Source organism: Lynx canadensis, chromosome D3 (assembly GCF_007474595.2).
Source record: "Lynx canadensis isolate LIC74 chromosome D3, mLynCan4.pri.v2, whole genome shotgun sequence".
In the NCBI taxonomy this organism is placed as follows: Eukaryota; Metazoa; Chordata; class Mammalia; order Carnivora; family Felidae; genus Lynx; species Lynx canadensis.
This window is the reverse complement of record NC_044314.2, coordinates 7,790,630-7,807,836: the sequence shown is the minus strand read 5'-3', so window position 1 is coordinate 7,807,836 and position 17,207 is coordinate 7,790,630. Positions and strand designations below refer to the sequence as shown.

The following is a 17,207-nucleotide window of genomic DNA, read 5'->3' as shown; positions in this document are numbered from 1 at the left end:
TATATTTCATAAGATAGCAGGTGTGGCCAGCAAGTGCTAAGGCAGAAAACAACAACAACAAGAGATGGGAAAGATGGAGAGGAACAGCAACCTGGGGGGGAAGTGCTACACTCTAGAGCAGCAGGGAAGGCCTCTCTGATAGGGTGGCATTTGAATCTCTGGCAGAAAAGCACCCATAGAAGAGTGAACTCCAAGTACAAAGGCCCAGAGACGAGGAGGCCAGTGCAGTTACCACTGAGGGATGGGGTTGAGGGCACTGGTGAACACATCAGGCAGGGCTCTGGGTCATCTTAAGACTTGCCCCTGGGGAAGCACTGGGAAATTTCAAGCAAGTATCAAGAGCAGCCTACAGGAACAGACGGAAAAGGGCAAGGGTGGAAGTGAGAGATAGATGAGGAAGCTGCTGCAACAACCTAGGCAAGAAAGGTGCCTCGAACTCAGGTAACAACGGTGCGAACAGCAAGAAGGGTTCAGACTCCAGACAGATGTCAAGGAAGAAATGAGAAATTTTGTGGAGGGACTGGATCCAGCTGTACGTGAAAGACAGGAATCAAGGATGACTCTAAGCGTTCTGCCTGATCAGCAATCAACCAGAAGAACGAAGGTGCTATCCACCCAGAGAGGCAAGACCGTAGAAAGACCAGAGAAGTGAAGAATTAGGGTTGAGACACGTGATGTTGGAAACATCGATCATCGCCCAAGTGAAGGTGTCAAAAAGGATGTTGAATCTACGAGTTTGCGCTTCAGGTGACACATGTGGTCTGGAACTATGAGTCGAAGAGGTGTCGGCAAACAGATGCTGTTTAAAGACCACAAATGGGTCAGTCCTGGGTTTCTATTCCTTTCAAAGGTTAGAGGGAAAGAAGAATTAGCAAAGGAGACTGGGAGTTGGGCACTGCGCTAAGATAGTAAAGCCTCACGGATCTAACTCCAAAGGTGCTGTGTTCTAGTTTAAAAAGAGCTTTCTCTGACTCTAGTCAGAAAAGTAAGAACAGCTGATGTGAGAATTCAGCACCAAGCAGATGTTTAGCAGATCTCACTCACGTAATAAATATTAATTTCCTTTCTTTCTTTTCACCCCATCACTAAGAAATTCTGACATCTTCACTCTCCATACCTACACATAAAACTTCATCTCAGCAACTCAAAGCACCATGCTCCAATCTCAGGTTGAATCCTGGCATAGTCCAGCGGACTGATCACAGTCAACAGACTGAAGACCGCCATCCTACATTTATCAGCATTATTCACCTGTCAGTCAGAACTAAAAGTGAAGCCACTTCAGGGCAAATCCATCACCACTATTAGATAAAAAGAATCAACAATACTATCTCGAAGGCTGGAGTCGGGTGGGGTGGGGGGATAGGAGGGATATAACATTGCTCTCTCTGAACCTTCCCACTCAGAGCAGGCACGGCCTCATCCAAGGGCTTGTGAGAACTGCAGAACTAATGGATCAGAATATGCAAGATGTCATTAACGAGATCTCTAGGTGATCTGTTTGCACATTACACTTTAAGAAGTGCTGCTCTGAATCTATGAGCTTTAGCAAATTATTAGGGATACATATATCTCAGTGAAAAAATCCAAGGCTTATGGTATAAATTCTTCTGCATCCCCAGGCTGCTGGCTTAGAAAGAGCCAGAGTTTCCTACGACGCTCTGGATGCCGCTTCGAGCACAGGGCCGGTACTTTTAGCTCTTAATTTTTACCAAATTGATTTATCCAAGCAGATCATTTTTCATAAGATTACCAATTCATCGTTTTAACCTGTTGACAGGTATTTTTCAAAATCTTTTCAAACCAATTATTATCCATTTCAAAAAGGCCTTCAAGGTCATCTTGTCCAAATTTCAAATCCAAGAAATCTCTACAAAGATTCACATTATCATTTTCCAACTTCCAATTTACCTATTTGGCAGGTGGTAACTCAAATATTTAAAAACCACTTTCCAGGTTGAAAGTTTCAGAATCCAACCTCCATTTCAGTTACTGGTGAGCCAGCAACAGGCAGAGGGCAGCATAATCATGAACCGAAAGAAATTTAACAGCAATGGAATAGGATTTTTGTCTGCATCTCATTTTAAAGTTCTTATTTTATTAATGAAAGCAATTATAACCATCTATAAACGAATACCTTAATCACAGTCTCCTCCATGGCCTGATTTACTATTCTAATGAAATGCCAATTTATGTATTTAAGAAAGGTACCAAATTGACAGATAGTGACTTGCCTTCAAAAACAAAAACTAATAAATAAAAAAAGAACTAACTTCAAAAAGTAACACATACACAGAGGCTTTATATTATTCTAAAACTGAAGTAACTCAAAATAAAACATTTCTACTTTAATTGATTCCTATCCAAATAAGTACAGATATGAAAAAAAATCTATAGTCAAAAAGCAATAAATAAAATTATATGGTATAATTGATGTTTTACATCAATACTATAGATAAATTGATCATTTGTAATACTTAGTAACAAGTTAATGTAGCACTACTAATTTTTCAGCTATATATTATTACATAAAGTGAGACATCCATATCTTAAATGCAATTATAGTCTTATATGACTGGAATTCTTCAATTCATAATGCTTAAACATTGGCAAATTTCTTCAAAATAGAAAATTTCTTTAGAAACATAATGACTAATGAATAAAAGGTAAAAATTAAAATTAATAGAGTGATGCTCTTTTTCCTAAAGCAAAATACTAAATTTAAAATTTAATGTTTTGTTCTTATTTTTCCAGATGACTTGGTAATATATTGCATATGTAAGTATTATGAAAAATATGGGAGTTTATATACTATGCAGAATTCTAGAAAACAAAAGGGCAAATGTCTATAACAAAGGACATCAAAAGGCACAGGAAATAGTTCTTTAGTTGCAGTAATTTCTCCTATACCTTCACTAAAACATGCCACACCTTTCTTTTTGCAGTAAGTACACTATAAAATATGTGTGCATGAATAATTTGAGATGTTTTACAACTAACATTCAAATTCAGAGATATAACCTCTATTTAAAAATACAGTCATGGGGCACCTGGGTGGCTCAGTCGGTTAAGCGTCTGACTTTGGCTCAGACTTTATGAGTTTGAGCCCGGCATTGGGTTCTGTGCTGACAGCTCAGAGCCTGGAACCTGCTTCAGATTCTTTGTCTCCCTCTCTCTCTGCCCCTCCCCTACTCTCTTTCTCTCTCTCTCAAAACAAATAAACTTTAAAAAACCGGTCATGAAATGATTTAAAAGAAATATGTACACCTACTAAAATCATCTTTAACATACAGTTATATAACAAACAACTGCTACAAGCAACAAAAGTGATGAATCTCAAAAAAAAAAGTCTTGAGCAAGTACATACCTTATAATTCCATTCACGTAATGTTGAAAAACAGACAAACTGATTGAGATAGTGACAGAAGTCAGAAAGAAAGTTCCGCTTGGAGAAAGGAATGAGAGGTAACTGATGGGAAGGGACTTCTGAAATGCTGGTAACATTGTATTTCATGTTCTGGGGTGGTGGTCACTTTTTAAACACTTTAATACAGTGCATTATAAAAATGCAATGAACGGTGTACTTTTCTAAACATGTTACACCACAATTTTAAGAAGTTACCTAAAAAGGAATTTTTTTTTAGAAGTAATTTTTTTTCTATCAAATGACTTGTCAAAACTGTTCAAACATGTTAGTCTTTCTCAATTACTACCTTTCTAATATCATTAGAAATCATGAAATGAGCACAGGAAATTTACGACTGAACACTTACTTGTAACATTCAATAAACCACAAGGAACATTACCACCCTCACCTTTTCAACAGGGAGAAGCGCCTGCAGGACTCGGACCGCGAACAGAGAAGTGCTCACAAAGGCCATCCGGTGATGCACCAGCACCGCCTCCGGCTGGTCTGAACTGGCACCACTTTTATGGTAGCACATGGCATCTCCCAGGGACGCCAGCACCATGAGCAGCTTCTCTTTCTGCAGACATTTAAACACGAGATGGGAGAACAACCAATTTCAGGAGCCAGTATGGAAAATTTCATGGAGAATAATTTACAATAGTATGACAAATAACAAAACAAACCCAAACAAAAACTTCTTCCTCCCTATAAGAATAATCAATACCTGCTGAAATAATTTAAAATACTACCAGTGCATAATAGGCACACCTAAAGTTTTCTAAACTAACAATATTTACATATTTAATATGAATTGTAATAATGAATAAAAATAAATAAAAAAGTTTAATGAAGCATAAATTCCTCCTAGTTTCTAATACTTAATTGTTACAAGTTCAAAATCAGCATGTAAATCTCTCACAAAGTATTTATTAGGCCTATTGTATACTTAACACAGTGGCAGGTATAGTGGGGGGGAAATGCATTACTACAAGAGACATCCCTGCCCTCAAACTGATCCTAAAATTACTAAAGAAATGTGACAGAGAAAGTCATATAATTACAAAACAATTAAACAGCAAATCCTATGAGTTCTCTCTTCACGTAAAAAAGGCTGTTTCAAGGCAAATGTTCTGCCATCAGAAACTTCTAGGTAAGTTACTACTTAACTAGAAGTTATATCCTTTAAATTGAAAGACATACATAAACTACAAAGAGAAAGCTAACTTGCAAATCAATAATGATAGAGACCAAAATACATCTTCTATGTGCTGACATTCCCCATAAACTAGCTGGTAAAAGGACAGCATCACTAAGACAGAACAAAAGAGCACTGGAGACCTCACTCTCACCTTTCCACTGAGGATATATGAAAACAAAAACAGGAAATACTCTGTAAACTAAGGATAAAAATGGATGCCAGAAATTTTTTCATTCAAGGATGAATATACTGGAAGCAAACTAAAAGGTATGAGGCCTAAAAAAAAAATTATATAAAAGATCAAAGCTACAGTGAGACCCTGCTTCACCCCCATTAGGATGGCTATTAACATGAGTGGAGCTGGAGTGTGTTTCGCAAAGGTAAGTAAGTCAGCCAGAGAAAAGCAAACACCATGTGATTTCACTCACATGTGGAATTTAAGAAACAAAACAAATGTACACAGGGGAAGGAAAAAAAAAGAGAGAGAGGGGGAGGCAAACCATAAGACACTCTTCAGAATAGAGAACAAACTGAGGGTTGCTGAAGGGGGGATGGGCTAAATGGGTAGGCACTTGTTGGGTGAGGACTGGGTGTTACATGTAAGTGATGAATCATTAAATTCCACTCCTGAAACCAGTATTACACTATATGTTAACTATCTAAAATTTAAATAAAAACTTGAAACAAAACAAAACAAAAAAGACAAATATTAAGTGTTGGTGATGCAGAGAAACTGGAACCTCTGTGACTTGCTGGTAAGGATGTAAAATGGCGCCATTACTATGGAAACAATATGGCAGTTCCTCAAAAATTAAACACAGAATCACTATATGATCTTGCAGTTTCATTTCTGGGAAACAGACCTACAAGAATCGAAAGCAGGGACTCAAACACTACTTATACATTAATGTTCACACAAACATTGTTCACAACAGCCAAAAGTTGGAAAAGTGTCAATCAACATACGAACAGATAAACAAAATGTGGTATGCTGTCTGCGTGTACAGTGAAATGTCATTCAGCCTTAAAAAGGAATGAAATTCTGGCACATGACACATGAATGAGCCTTGAAAAACATCATGCTAAGTAAAATAAGCCAGATACAGAAAGACTAATATTGAATGATTCATTACACTTATGCGAGGTGTCTACAACAGTCACATTCATAAAGAAAAACGCAGGATAGAAGTTACCTGGGGCCCGGGGAAAGGGGGAAACGGAGTTATTGTTTAGTGGGTACAGAGTTTCCGTTTGAGATAACAGAAAACTTTTGGCGATAGAAAATGGTAATGATTGTACAACAATGTAAACGTATGTAATGCCACTGAATTATACACTCAAAAAGGATTAAAATGGGGGCGCCTGGGTGGCTCAGTCGGGTAAGGGTCCAGTTCTTGATTTCAGCTCAGGTCGTGATCCCAGGGTAGTAGGATCAAACCTCGTGTCAGGCTCCACAACGAGCAGGGAGCCTGCTTAACATTCTTTCTCTCCCCTTCTCTCCCTCCTCTGCTCATCCTCTGTCTCTCTCTCTCTCTCTCTCTCTCTCTCTCTCTCTCATTCACTCACTCAAAAAAAGTGTTTAAATTTTCCTATAAATCAAATAAGATTTCATGTTGAAGGAAAAAACAAAATTAATAATTGACACATATTTAAAAAAAGACATCTTAAAAAAAATTTAAAAATAAAAAATAAAAATAAAAGGACATCTTTATCTTTGCACATAAAAGGTTAAAAATTAAATGTGTAGTAAAATATGAGCAAAATCTATGAAATATGAATAATGAATAATTAGGGGCAAAAAAAATTGGATAAAGGGGGTTATTTTCTCTTGATGAAATGCATAATTAAGAGTAAAGACCCAATATGAATTGAGTCTTTGTGGTCTGAAAAACAAACAATATCAAGCAAAATCTGTTATTGAAACGAAGATGGTTTAACGGGTTTTAGCCCAGTCATTTTTAGCTTAATTTATAAATAAGTAGATATAAACTTTGATCATTTCAAAGACTACAACTCCTCACGTTTCCAAGAAACACTGGCAAAAACTATTTATTCACCCACAATGAAAAATTCAGTATATATTTAAGGCTATCTTCTCTAATCCCAAGAAAATAAAACTAAAAATTAATAAAATTTAAACCAGAGGCCATTATATTAATAACTACCAGCCCAAAGAAAACAAACTAGAAACACAGTAACAGTATTAATATTGACAGACAATTCTTCCACCTAGCACTTCTCCATTAAAATACTACTTTTATATACCTACAAACAATATATGTTATTCAACATTAACTTTGACAATCTGTAATTTAAATTCATGAACATTAATTGAAGATCTCAGTATTATAGAGCTTTTTCTAAAAAGTCTATTTTCTTGTGAAACTGTTTCAAATAACCTTAATAAGTCCAAAGATGAATTGAATGCTTCTCAAAATAGTATAAAAAGAAAGTACTACAATAATCAGGCTTGTGCAATCCCTATCAAAATAACACCAGCATTCTTCACAGAGCTAGAACAAACTCTAAAATTTGTATGGAACCAGAAAAGACCCCGAATAGCCAAAGCAATCCTGAAAAAGAAAACCAAAGCTGCAGCCATCACAATTCCAGACTTCAAGCTGTATTACAAAGCTATAATCATCAAGACAGTATGGTACTGGCACCAAAACAGACCCACAGATCAATGAAACAGAACAGAGAACCCAGAAATGGACCCACAAATGTATGGCCAACTGATCTTTGACAAAGCATGAAAGAATATCCAATGGAAAAAAAGATGGTCTCTTCAGCAAATGATGCTAGGAAAACTGGACAGCAACATGCAGAAGTATGAACCTGGACACTTTCTTACACCACCGTACACAAAAATAAACTCAAAATGGATGAAAGACCTAAACGTAAGACAGGAAGTCATCAAAATCCTCGAGGAGAAATCAGGCAACAACCTCTTTGACCTCTGCCACAGCAACTTCTTACTTGACATGTCTCCAGAGGCAACAGAAATAAAAGCAAAAATGAAATATTGGGATCTCATCAAAATTAAAAGCTTCTGCACAGCAAAGGAGATAATCAGCAAAACTGAAAGGCAACCGACAGAATGGGAGAAGATATTTGCAAATGACATATCAGATAAAGGATTAGTATCCAAATCTATAAAGAACTTACCAAACTCAACATCCAAAAAACAAATAATCCAGTGAAGAAATGGGCAAAAGGCATGAATAGACACTTCTCCAAAGAAGACATCCAGATGGGTAACAGACACATAAAAAGATGCCCAACATCACTCATCATCAGGGAAATACAAATCAAAACCACCATGAGATACCACCTCACACCTATCAGAATGGCTAAAATTAACAATTCAGGCAACAACAGATGTTAGCAAGGATGCAAAGAGGAACCCTTGTGCTCTGTTGGTGGGAATGCAAACTGGTGCAGCCACTCTGGAAAACAGTATGGAGATTCCTCAAAAAAATTAAAAATAGAACTACCCTACAACCCAGCAATTGTACTACTAGGCATTTATCCAAAGGACACAGGAATGCTTGTTCAAAGGGGCACATGCACCCCAATGTTTATAGCAGCACTATCAACAATAGCCAAAGTATGGAAAGAGTCCAAATGCCTATAGACTGATGAATGGATGAAGAAAATGTGGTATATATATATATATATATATATATATATATATATATACACACAATGGAATAATACTTGGTGATCAAAAAGAATGAAATCTTGGGGCACCTGGGAGGCTCAGTCAATTAAGCATCCAACTTGGGCTCAGGTATTATCTCACAGTTTGTGGTTTAGAGCCTCACGTCAGGCTCTGTGCTGTCAGCTCAGAGCCTAGAGACTGCTTTGGATTCTGCGTCTCCCTCTCTCTGTGCCCCTCCCCGACTCATGCTCCGTCTCTATCTCTCAAAAATAAATAAACTTTAAAAAAAATTTAAATACAACAAGAAAAGAATGAAACCTTGCCATTTGCAACAAAGTGGATGGCAGTAAAGTGTTTATGCTAAACGCAGTAAGTCAGTCAGAGAAAGACAAATATTATATGATCTCACTGATATGTGGAATTTAAGAAACAAAACAGATGGGGGTGCCTGGGTGGCTCAGTGGGTTAAGTCCAACTTAGGCTCAGGTCATGATCTTGAAGTTCATGAGTTCGAGCCCCACGTTGGAGCATGAAGACTTTCGGATTCTGTGTCGCCCTCTCTCTCTGTCCCTCCCCTGCTCATACTTTGTCTGTCTCTCTCGCTCTCAGAAATAAACATTTAAAAAAAAAAAAGGAAGAAACAAAACAGATGAACATAGAGGAAGAAAGGCAAAGATATGATTAAAATCAGAGAGGGAGACAAACCATAAAAGATTCTTAAATACAGAGAAAAAACTGAAGAGTTGATGGAGGGAGGTGGGTGGGGGGATGGGCTAAATGGGTGATGGGCATCAAGGAGGACACTTGTTAGGATGAGCACTGGTGTCATATGTAGTGATGAATCACTAAATTCTATTCCTGAAATCATTATTACACTATATGTTAACTAACTTGGATTTAAATTTAAAAAGGAGAAAAGAAAAAAAAAAAAAGAATCAGGCTTGCAATTTTCACTATTCCCAGCATTTCTTCTAAGCAAAATAAAAGGCAGGGTGGTAACGTTTTAAGAAAAGAAAGGATTAAAAAACAACAGAAACTAGTCCACAGTTTTAATTTGTTGGGCTAAAAATGTTCAAAAGGCTATGAAGTAGTTGATGGAGGAGGAGGGAGGCCAGTTTTCAGAGGATATTCATTGTTATTACGAAAAGAAGGTACAGAATTAAATCAGATTAGCAAAATATTCCAAATAGTCTCCATAAGACAGAATTTATATTGTAAACACAATTTCTGCACTAGGTATCCACACACTGTAAAATAAGTGGTAGATACTGTGAAGCATCTGAAGCGAGCACCCGGGGGGGGGCTGTCCCCCACAATGCTTCCAGCCTCATCCTCCACACTTGCCTTCCACGGCGGCCCACCACGCGCCCACCACCGCACCCGTCACCACAGCCCACCACAGGCCCCACCACCTCGCCCACCCACCGTGACACGCGCGAACCTCAGCAAGCATTCTCCCGCAGAAGGGCAAGCTCATCCTGCCTTCGGAAGGGAGGCCAAAACACTCAGCATCAAGTAGAAGGCCCTCTAAGAGCAGACTCTGTAGCCGACCAGCGTCTCTCCCGTATCTTCCACCTTGAGTTTTATGCTGTCTTGCTTGCTTGCCCTCACCAGTCCTCCCCCTCACCACCAGTGAGCACTATGCCTTCCTCCCTCTCATTCCCCTCCTCTCTGCCAGATAAAAGCCCTACCTTTATTTGCTGACCCAAATCTTACAATTTCAGACTCAGTTCAGTCACGATCTACAAAAAGGCTCTCCCTGAGATTCTAAGTTGGGACTGGTGTCGTGGTATCCTTGGCAATAAAACATGATTGAAAACACAGAATCCTAAAGTGACCTTGAAAAAGAATCAGCTTCCATTTTCTCATCTATAACATGTATTATCCACCTTAGAGTCCTGAAGATTAAGTGGCTTCATAAAAACAGAGTGCTTAAACAATGACCACGACGGAGTAAGTGCTATCCTTAAACTATCTTTGGCGAACTATTATCCCTCTAGGCTTACCTCTGTTTTACGAGTGTCACAACAGAAGTATCTATCTCCCATAAGAGTGAAAAGAACAGCCTCTTATTCATCTTCCACCCCCAGTGCCTAGCATCTAACAGGCAATCAAGAAATGTCTGGTGAACTAAAATCACGGTCTCTGGACTGGTGGCAGCAGCAGGAAGGCATATGCTAATTAGAGATTCCACTCACCCAATTATAAATTCACAGTCTGGTTCACTCACCCTTAGTGAGCCCTTACTGGGCACAAAGCCCTTCTCTCTAGCTGTGTTCACGATGCTTTCGGCCCCATTTAAACTCCAACCAGCAAGTCTTCAACAAGCCTGAACAACTGTTACCAGCAGGTCAGATGAGAATGTGGACGCAATGAGTCATAAATAAGGAGAAAAGACTGTTTTTCATGACATTGCAATGACAGGAGCCACAGAGAGGAGAAAGGCAAAACATGAACAGAAGACAGCCCCAGGAGTCTGGGGTTATATGGCATGAGGTAAAGATTCTCACTCCTTGAATGGAATTTACTATGTGAATGAAGATAAAACAGACTTGAATTCAAAGGGAAGCAAAGAAGGAATCACATTCTTTAGTTCAACCTAACCTCTATAAGTACTTAACAATAAATTTTTTAGGTGGGCTTGGGTAACTTAGTCGGTTATGCATCTGACTTTGGCTCACATCATGAACTCACCGCCTGTGAGTTTAGGCCCCACCTTGGGCTCAATGCTGACAGCTCAGAGCTCAGAGCCTGGGAACTGCTTCTGATTCTGTGACTCCCTCTCTCTCTACCCCTCCCCTGCTCATGCTCTGTCTCTCTCTCTCTCTCTCTCTCTCTCTCTCAAAAATAAACATTAAAAAAAAAAAACATTTTTTATCTTAACAAAATATAACAAGTTCAGTAAAAATATTTTTGTCTTTTATTTACTTCAAGGAAAATAAAAACATTCAATGTGGGGGGTGGGCAGGTTCCTTTGACTATGCCTACAGTTATGCCTACATAACTGAGGTATGCAGTACCAGACTGCTATGAGCACTATTTGGAAAGGTCTAAAGATTTGATTAGATATCCTCAGATATTTACTTTCTGAATTGGTAGCAACACATATATTATCTTGTTCCTTTAATGACTCAACAAAAATACTGTTCCTACCTTCCATTTTAAACTTGGTAAAAGTAGGGACATTACGAAACTTCTATTAACATATACCCAAAGGAATAAGATTCTTTTCCTAGGAGGCATTTATTCTCTTAAACCAGTAAAGTAAATTAGATATAATTTTAAGCAGTACTGTTTTATTTAACATTTCTATCATACCAATTGGCACTTCTACAACAGATTTAACCTTTAAAGTAAAAATAATTCATTGAATCATAAAACATCAGCAGCCAAAAGTTAAAAGTGAATGACTAACTTTTACAGACAAATGTTCTGGCCAAGAAATTTTAAGTTAATTTAAGAAGCAACTGATAAAACATTCTTCACACTTCAAAGAAAAAAAAAATCACTTGTTGAAAACCTTCAATATGTGAAAATCTTCTAAAAGTACTACCAAATAGTATGATAACCCTAAGAACTAAAGAAAAATTAAGAACTATCATCCCTATTTTATGGGTAAATTGAAGTACCTGAAACAATGTTATTAAACCTTTGTAAAATGTGTGTTTTTCTTTTCAAGAGATGTGTGTGTATTATGTGTGTGTGTGTGCTTCAAGGTCTAAGATTTCCACACATGGGTATTGGTATTAAGTAAACACAGTATTTTGTTTGTTTTTTATGTTCTAATCCCGATTTACAAGGATCAGGTAGCCTATAACAAAGTTTAATAAAACAAAGATCTTAGTCAAAATAACATAAAGAGAAAAAAATTGGCAACTATAAGAAACAATGTATATTTTTGTGATGAATAAATTTTGCTCTAATAGAAAAGATAGAATATCAGTCCTTCAAAGAAATCAGATGATAATTTTAAAACTGAATATATAAAATGAAAAATGATTTGTGATATACTGAAATGTACAAAAGGGTATGGTTTCCAATTACATGGAGATTTCTCTGGTAGTTTACAGATTTATGAAAATAATGCTATAATATAACGGTTTTGAGGTTCCTGTACACATGTTGATCAGTCATGCCTAATCAAAACACTTCTTTCAGGGGCGCCTGGGTGGCTCAATCAGTTAAGCATCCAACTTTGGCTCAGGTCATGATCTCACAGTTTGTGGGTTAAAGCCCCATGTCGGGCTCTGTGCTGACAGTTCAGAGCCTGGAGTCTGCTTCGGATTCTGTGTCTCCCTCTCTCTCTGCCCCTCCCCACTTGTGCTCTGTCTCCCTCTATCAAAGAGAAATAAACATTTAAAAAAAAATTTTTTTAACTTTAAAAAACGTGCAGTTTACTATATGTCAATTATACTTCAATAAAGATGTTAAACACCCATGTAAATATACATTCACACACATATATATGAATAAATACTAAGAAATGTGCAAAATCTATATGAGAAAAATACTTTTGAAAGACAAAAATGTAGACTTCAAGAAATAGATATAGCACATTTTCCCCAAGGTGTGGAGAAAATCTAACCATGATTCAAAATCCAGAACCAATTTTTCAAAAATAACCTGATAAAGACAGCTATATAAAAATAAACAAATGAGGGGTGCCTGGGTGGCTCAGCCGGTTGGGCATCTGACCTCAGCTCAAGTCATGATCCTGTGGTTCGTGAGTTTGAGTCCTGCGTCAGGCTCTATGCTGACATCTCAGAGCCTGAAGCCTGCTTCGGATTCTGTCTCCCCCTCTCTCTGCCCCTCTCTTGCTCATGTTCTGTCTCTGTCTCAAAAATAAATAAAACACTAAAAACAAATTTTTTTAAATAAACAAATGAATAAAGCTTTTGCACCGTCAAAAGCATCATTTGCAAAGTCAAAAAAAAAAAAAAAACAGAAGGAAAAATATTTCAACCTGTCTTGGAAAGCCAATGTTCTTAATATATAAAGAGCTCATGGAAGTCAGTTAAAAGAACAAAAGACCAATGACCCGAGAGAAAAGTGGATAAATGCTAGGAATGTTCACAGAAAAAGAAATGAAAATGACCCTCAAAGTTACAAAAAGATGCTCCACTTTACTAATAGAGAAGAACAAACTAATCCTACACTGACATTTCATGTATCAATTAGCAGAATGGCAAAAATCTGAGGTCTGACCATAAACCCTGTTGCTGAGTGTATAGGAGAAAACACTTTCCAATAAACTGCTGGAGAGTGAATGCAGTGGTATAGCTGAAGAGGAGAATGCAAAAATATCTACAATTTAAAATTCATTTACTTTTTTAATTGAAGTATAGTTGACATACAATGTTACATTTAGTTTTCAGGTGTACAATACAGTGACTCCCCAACTCTGTGCCTGATGCTATGCTCACAAAGTGTAGCTACCATCCATCACCATACATGCTATTACAGGATCACTGATCGTATCCCCCGTGCTGTACCTTTCATCACCATGACTTAGATATTCCATAATTAGAAGCCTGTACCCACTTTGCCCGTCCCCATATCCACTCTCTCTCCGACAACCTTTTTGATAGAGCGATCCTACTTAAAGAAATCTACCCTAGAAACACACTTGTACATGTATGAAATGACATATGCACATTATGCATATCGCATAATTTATATAAAATGACATATGCACATTATTCATATCACATAATTTATATTAGAAATTGTGTCCATCAATAGGAGACTGGGTGAATAAACACACACTGAAACACGTGCAGCCTATGAAAAAGAATGATGAATACCTCCACATGTGGACATGGAAAACTCTCCATACCTATGATTCTGTGCACACAGGATGTATTTTTAAGTTATAAAAATAAGGTGTAAAACCATATATGACACTCTATCATTTATGTAAGAAGTGGGAAGAGCAAACTTGCTTACATTTGTAAAAACTAAAATAAAAACAGAAACAATAAACCAGAAAACAAGATGGCAGGGAAACACCTGAGTTACGTGTTGGTGAGGAGAAAACAATTCCCAAAAGTAAAAACAAATGAAAACAAATCTAACTGTACAATAAATTGGAAACAGGAAATTCTTTGAAGTGACTTCAAGGCACAATTGTTTTTCTGTATATTCTTAATGAGATTTAGTCTAAGTCAAAAAGAACCACAAAGAAATCTTGAACTTTATCAGTTACTGACCACAGTGATACTAACATTGCTATTCTGAAACTACTTGGTATATGCTGAAGGTTAAAGCTAACAAGCAGTTATGTTGCTATTGCTAAGAACTAAGACTTTCTATGAGCAACAATACAAGTATAAGCAAAGAAATACAAGTTTAAAATCCGAGAAATAGCAATCTGAACTTATATTTTTTAAATACATATTCCTAGTTCAATTACTAAACAAAAAAATGATATCACAGTAGCTGTAAGTACCCCATTGGCCTGCTTTTGATCTTGATATACATTCCCCCATTACAAGTAACCAGAATCAAAAAACTAATTAATTTATGACAGTAATCAGATTTTCTAGAGAAATGGCCTACTCCAGAATGCACAAAATAAGCCTGAAACATACTGTATCTGAAAGCTCTCAAAGACTAATGAGAAAATAAAACCAGCTTAGAAAGACTAAAATAAAATAAGATACTATTTATCATATCCCAAAGAAAATACTGATTCTCACCATATCTATAGCAAAGAGGCTGCTGTCATCCCAGATATCTGCTGAAATTGCTTCACCAATAAGTATCACATCCTCTGCAAGCAATTCCAGAACTCTTATTATCATTTGTCTACTACCTAGGAATATAAAATGGAGAGAAGAAAAAAAGTTAACTTTCAAATGAACATCTAGATATCATACTGCTCAATCCTCTCATTAGCCATGCCCCAAACTCGTTTAATTTTTTTGGTGACTTCAGAATCATTGAAGGACATGAATAGGAAAGTCAGAATCTACAATCACCATTAACACTTCTGTTCCATTCACAATACTATTTAACCACAACACATCAAGTGTGCTCATAACTAAGAAAGATATTCCAAAAGAAAGTAGCAAATCCAACTAAAAATGCCCTTAGATTAAAATGTTTCTAATTCCAAGACCTTCCGTGTTACATGTAATAGGTGACAAAGCACCAGGTGAGGTTTAGAAAATGCATTCTGTTATTCTATTTAGCGCTAGAAGACTCCAGCCTTGTCAGAAGTATTACACCACACCTGAGTTGCCTAGGAAGCTGAGCTTGGACTGGACCAACTAAAGGAATAAATGTCCATGATGGTGTTCGTTGAAGAAACTTCAAAACATTCCACCTGAAATAGGTTCTCAAGCCTATACTGACTTAAAACTCTAAAAAAATTCCAAAAGAAACTGTGCTGTTGCAATCTCTTTTCTCCACAGAGTATCACAGGAGTTCTACTATTCAAAATCACAAGTGAGGTGAATATTCAATCAAGACTTTCCTGCCCCATATACCAGAGGTCAATTTCCAATGAAAGAAGTAAAACAAACTACCAGATCATAAGGGTCCAGATTAATTGTTTCTTTAGAACAGCTGCAGCAAGTTCTCTTGGAAATCTCTTATGATATTGAATAATTACAAATAACGCAATAATTTATCACAAAAGGGCAAGAGGACATTTAGAAAATTTTATGTACCAAGATATAGCTTTATAATTATCAATGTGACTTTTTACAGCAAATTAAGAAAAGGTTAAATGCAAAATCATTACATCTAAAACTACTCTTCTCAGTCTACCACGCAAACAAACGTGTACACTTTATGATGCCAAAGTTCCGCTCCTCCTTCATTTCACATTACGAGTACGTGACTTACTGTGTCCTTCTAACTCCTGGAAGCAGTTATTCAGTCTATGGTAAGTCAGGGTATGTGGTTTTCCACAGGATAAAAAAATGTTTAATGCTTCCCAAATACAGCCCTACATCCTGCTTCCCTCACCACCACCTTCAAGCAGGCAAAAATAAGCCACAGAGCTTAAAGAACCATTCAAACGGGATAGATTTTTTATTGAGCCATTACAAAGCAAAAAAGGCAAATCTTGTTTATCTTGTATTCATATCTCAACAAGGTTATCAACTACAAAAAATGTATAGAGTTACAGAATAAAAAATCATTACTGCTCGCAATATGCTAAGGTCTTAAGAGCGTGGATGTTGGGTTCAAGCCTCTGTTTTAGCTGCTTGCCTTTGGATCGGCTTCTAAACCACTCTAAACCACAGGTTTCTCATTTGTAAAATAGAGACAAAAGTAGTAACTAGCACTTATGGAAAGATAAAATGGCTGTGAGAGGAGCACGTGCGGTGACACACGCGAGGCCGAACGTGATGGCTGAGCGAGGCAGGAAGTCCCGCGGGAACCACTGTCAGGACCAGACTCCGTGGGACAGCAGCCACGCCGTTACCGTTCTCATCACCCTTTACTAGAATTACAGCTACGTTACAATGCGTACTTCAGTACATCTTTGCAAATCTACCCAGCACATTTGAGAGAAAAAGCAACTCCAGAATGTTTGGGGGCTTTGGGGTGTGGGGTTTTTAGAAAAAGAAATGACTACAAAGGTAAGAATCTACTCTGGGGTTTATTTCTATTTTTCACATGTTTCACGGCTTACTACGAACTGAGTGGGAAGACTGAATAACTGAGAGCAACTCAAAAAGTTTCCAAAGGGCAAAAGCCGAAGATCTTTTTGTCCTGATCTATTCATGCTCGCCCACCTTCTCTAACTGAACCCAGCCACACTGTCCTTTCAGTGCTTACGTTCAGCCACACAGAGGTGGAAGCCTGGGCAAGGAAAAGCCACGAATGGAAGGGCATCCACATTTACTTAGAAGACAATAAAGGCCTTACTAAGTTCTTAAGGATTTGTGTCCCAAAAGATACGTAAATACAAGTTCTACAGG

At 37.4% G+C, this 17,207-nt stretch overlaps 1 protein-coding gene across 2 annotated transcripts in view; it reads right to left on the bottom strand.

The window, feature by feature from the left end:
• RTTN (rotatin) overlaps window positions 1-17,207 on the bottom strand; it is a 165,305-nt gene that overhangs the window by 133,737 nt on the left and 14,361 nt on the right. For both annotated transcript variants that reach the window (XM_030335854.1, XM_030335855.1), the window contains exons 10-11: window positions 14,970-15,085; window positions 3,816-3,986 (exon numbers count right to left, since the gene is read on the bottom strand). In XM_030335854.1, the coding sequence (XP_030191714.1) occupies window positions 3,816-3,986; window positions 14,970-15,085 (287 nt within the window). The remainder of the gene's footprint in view (window positions 1-3,815; window positions 3,987-14,969; window positions 15,086-17,207) is intronic.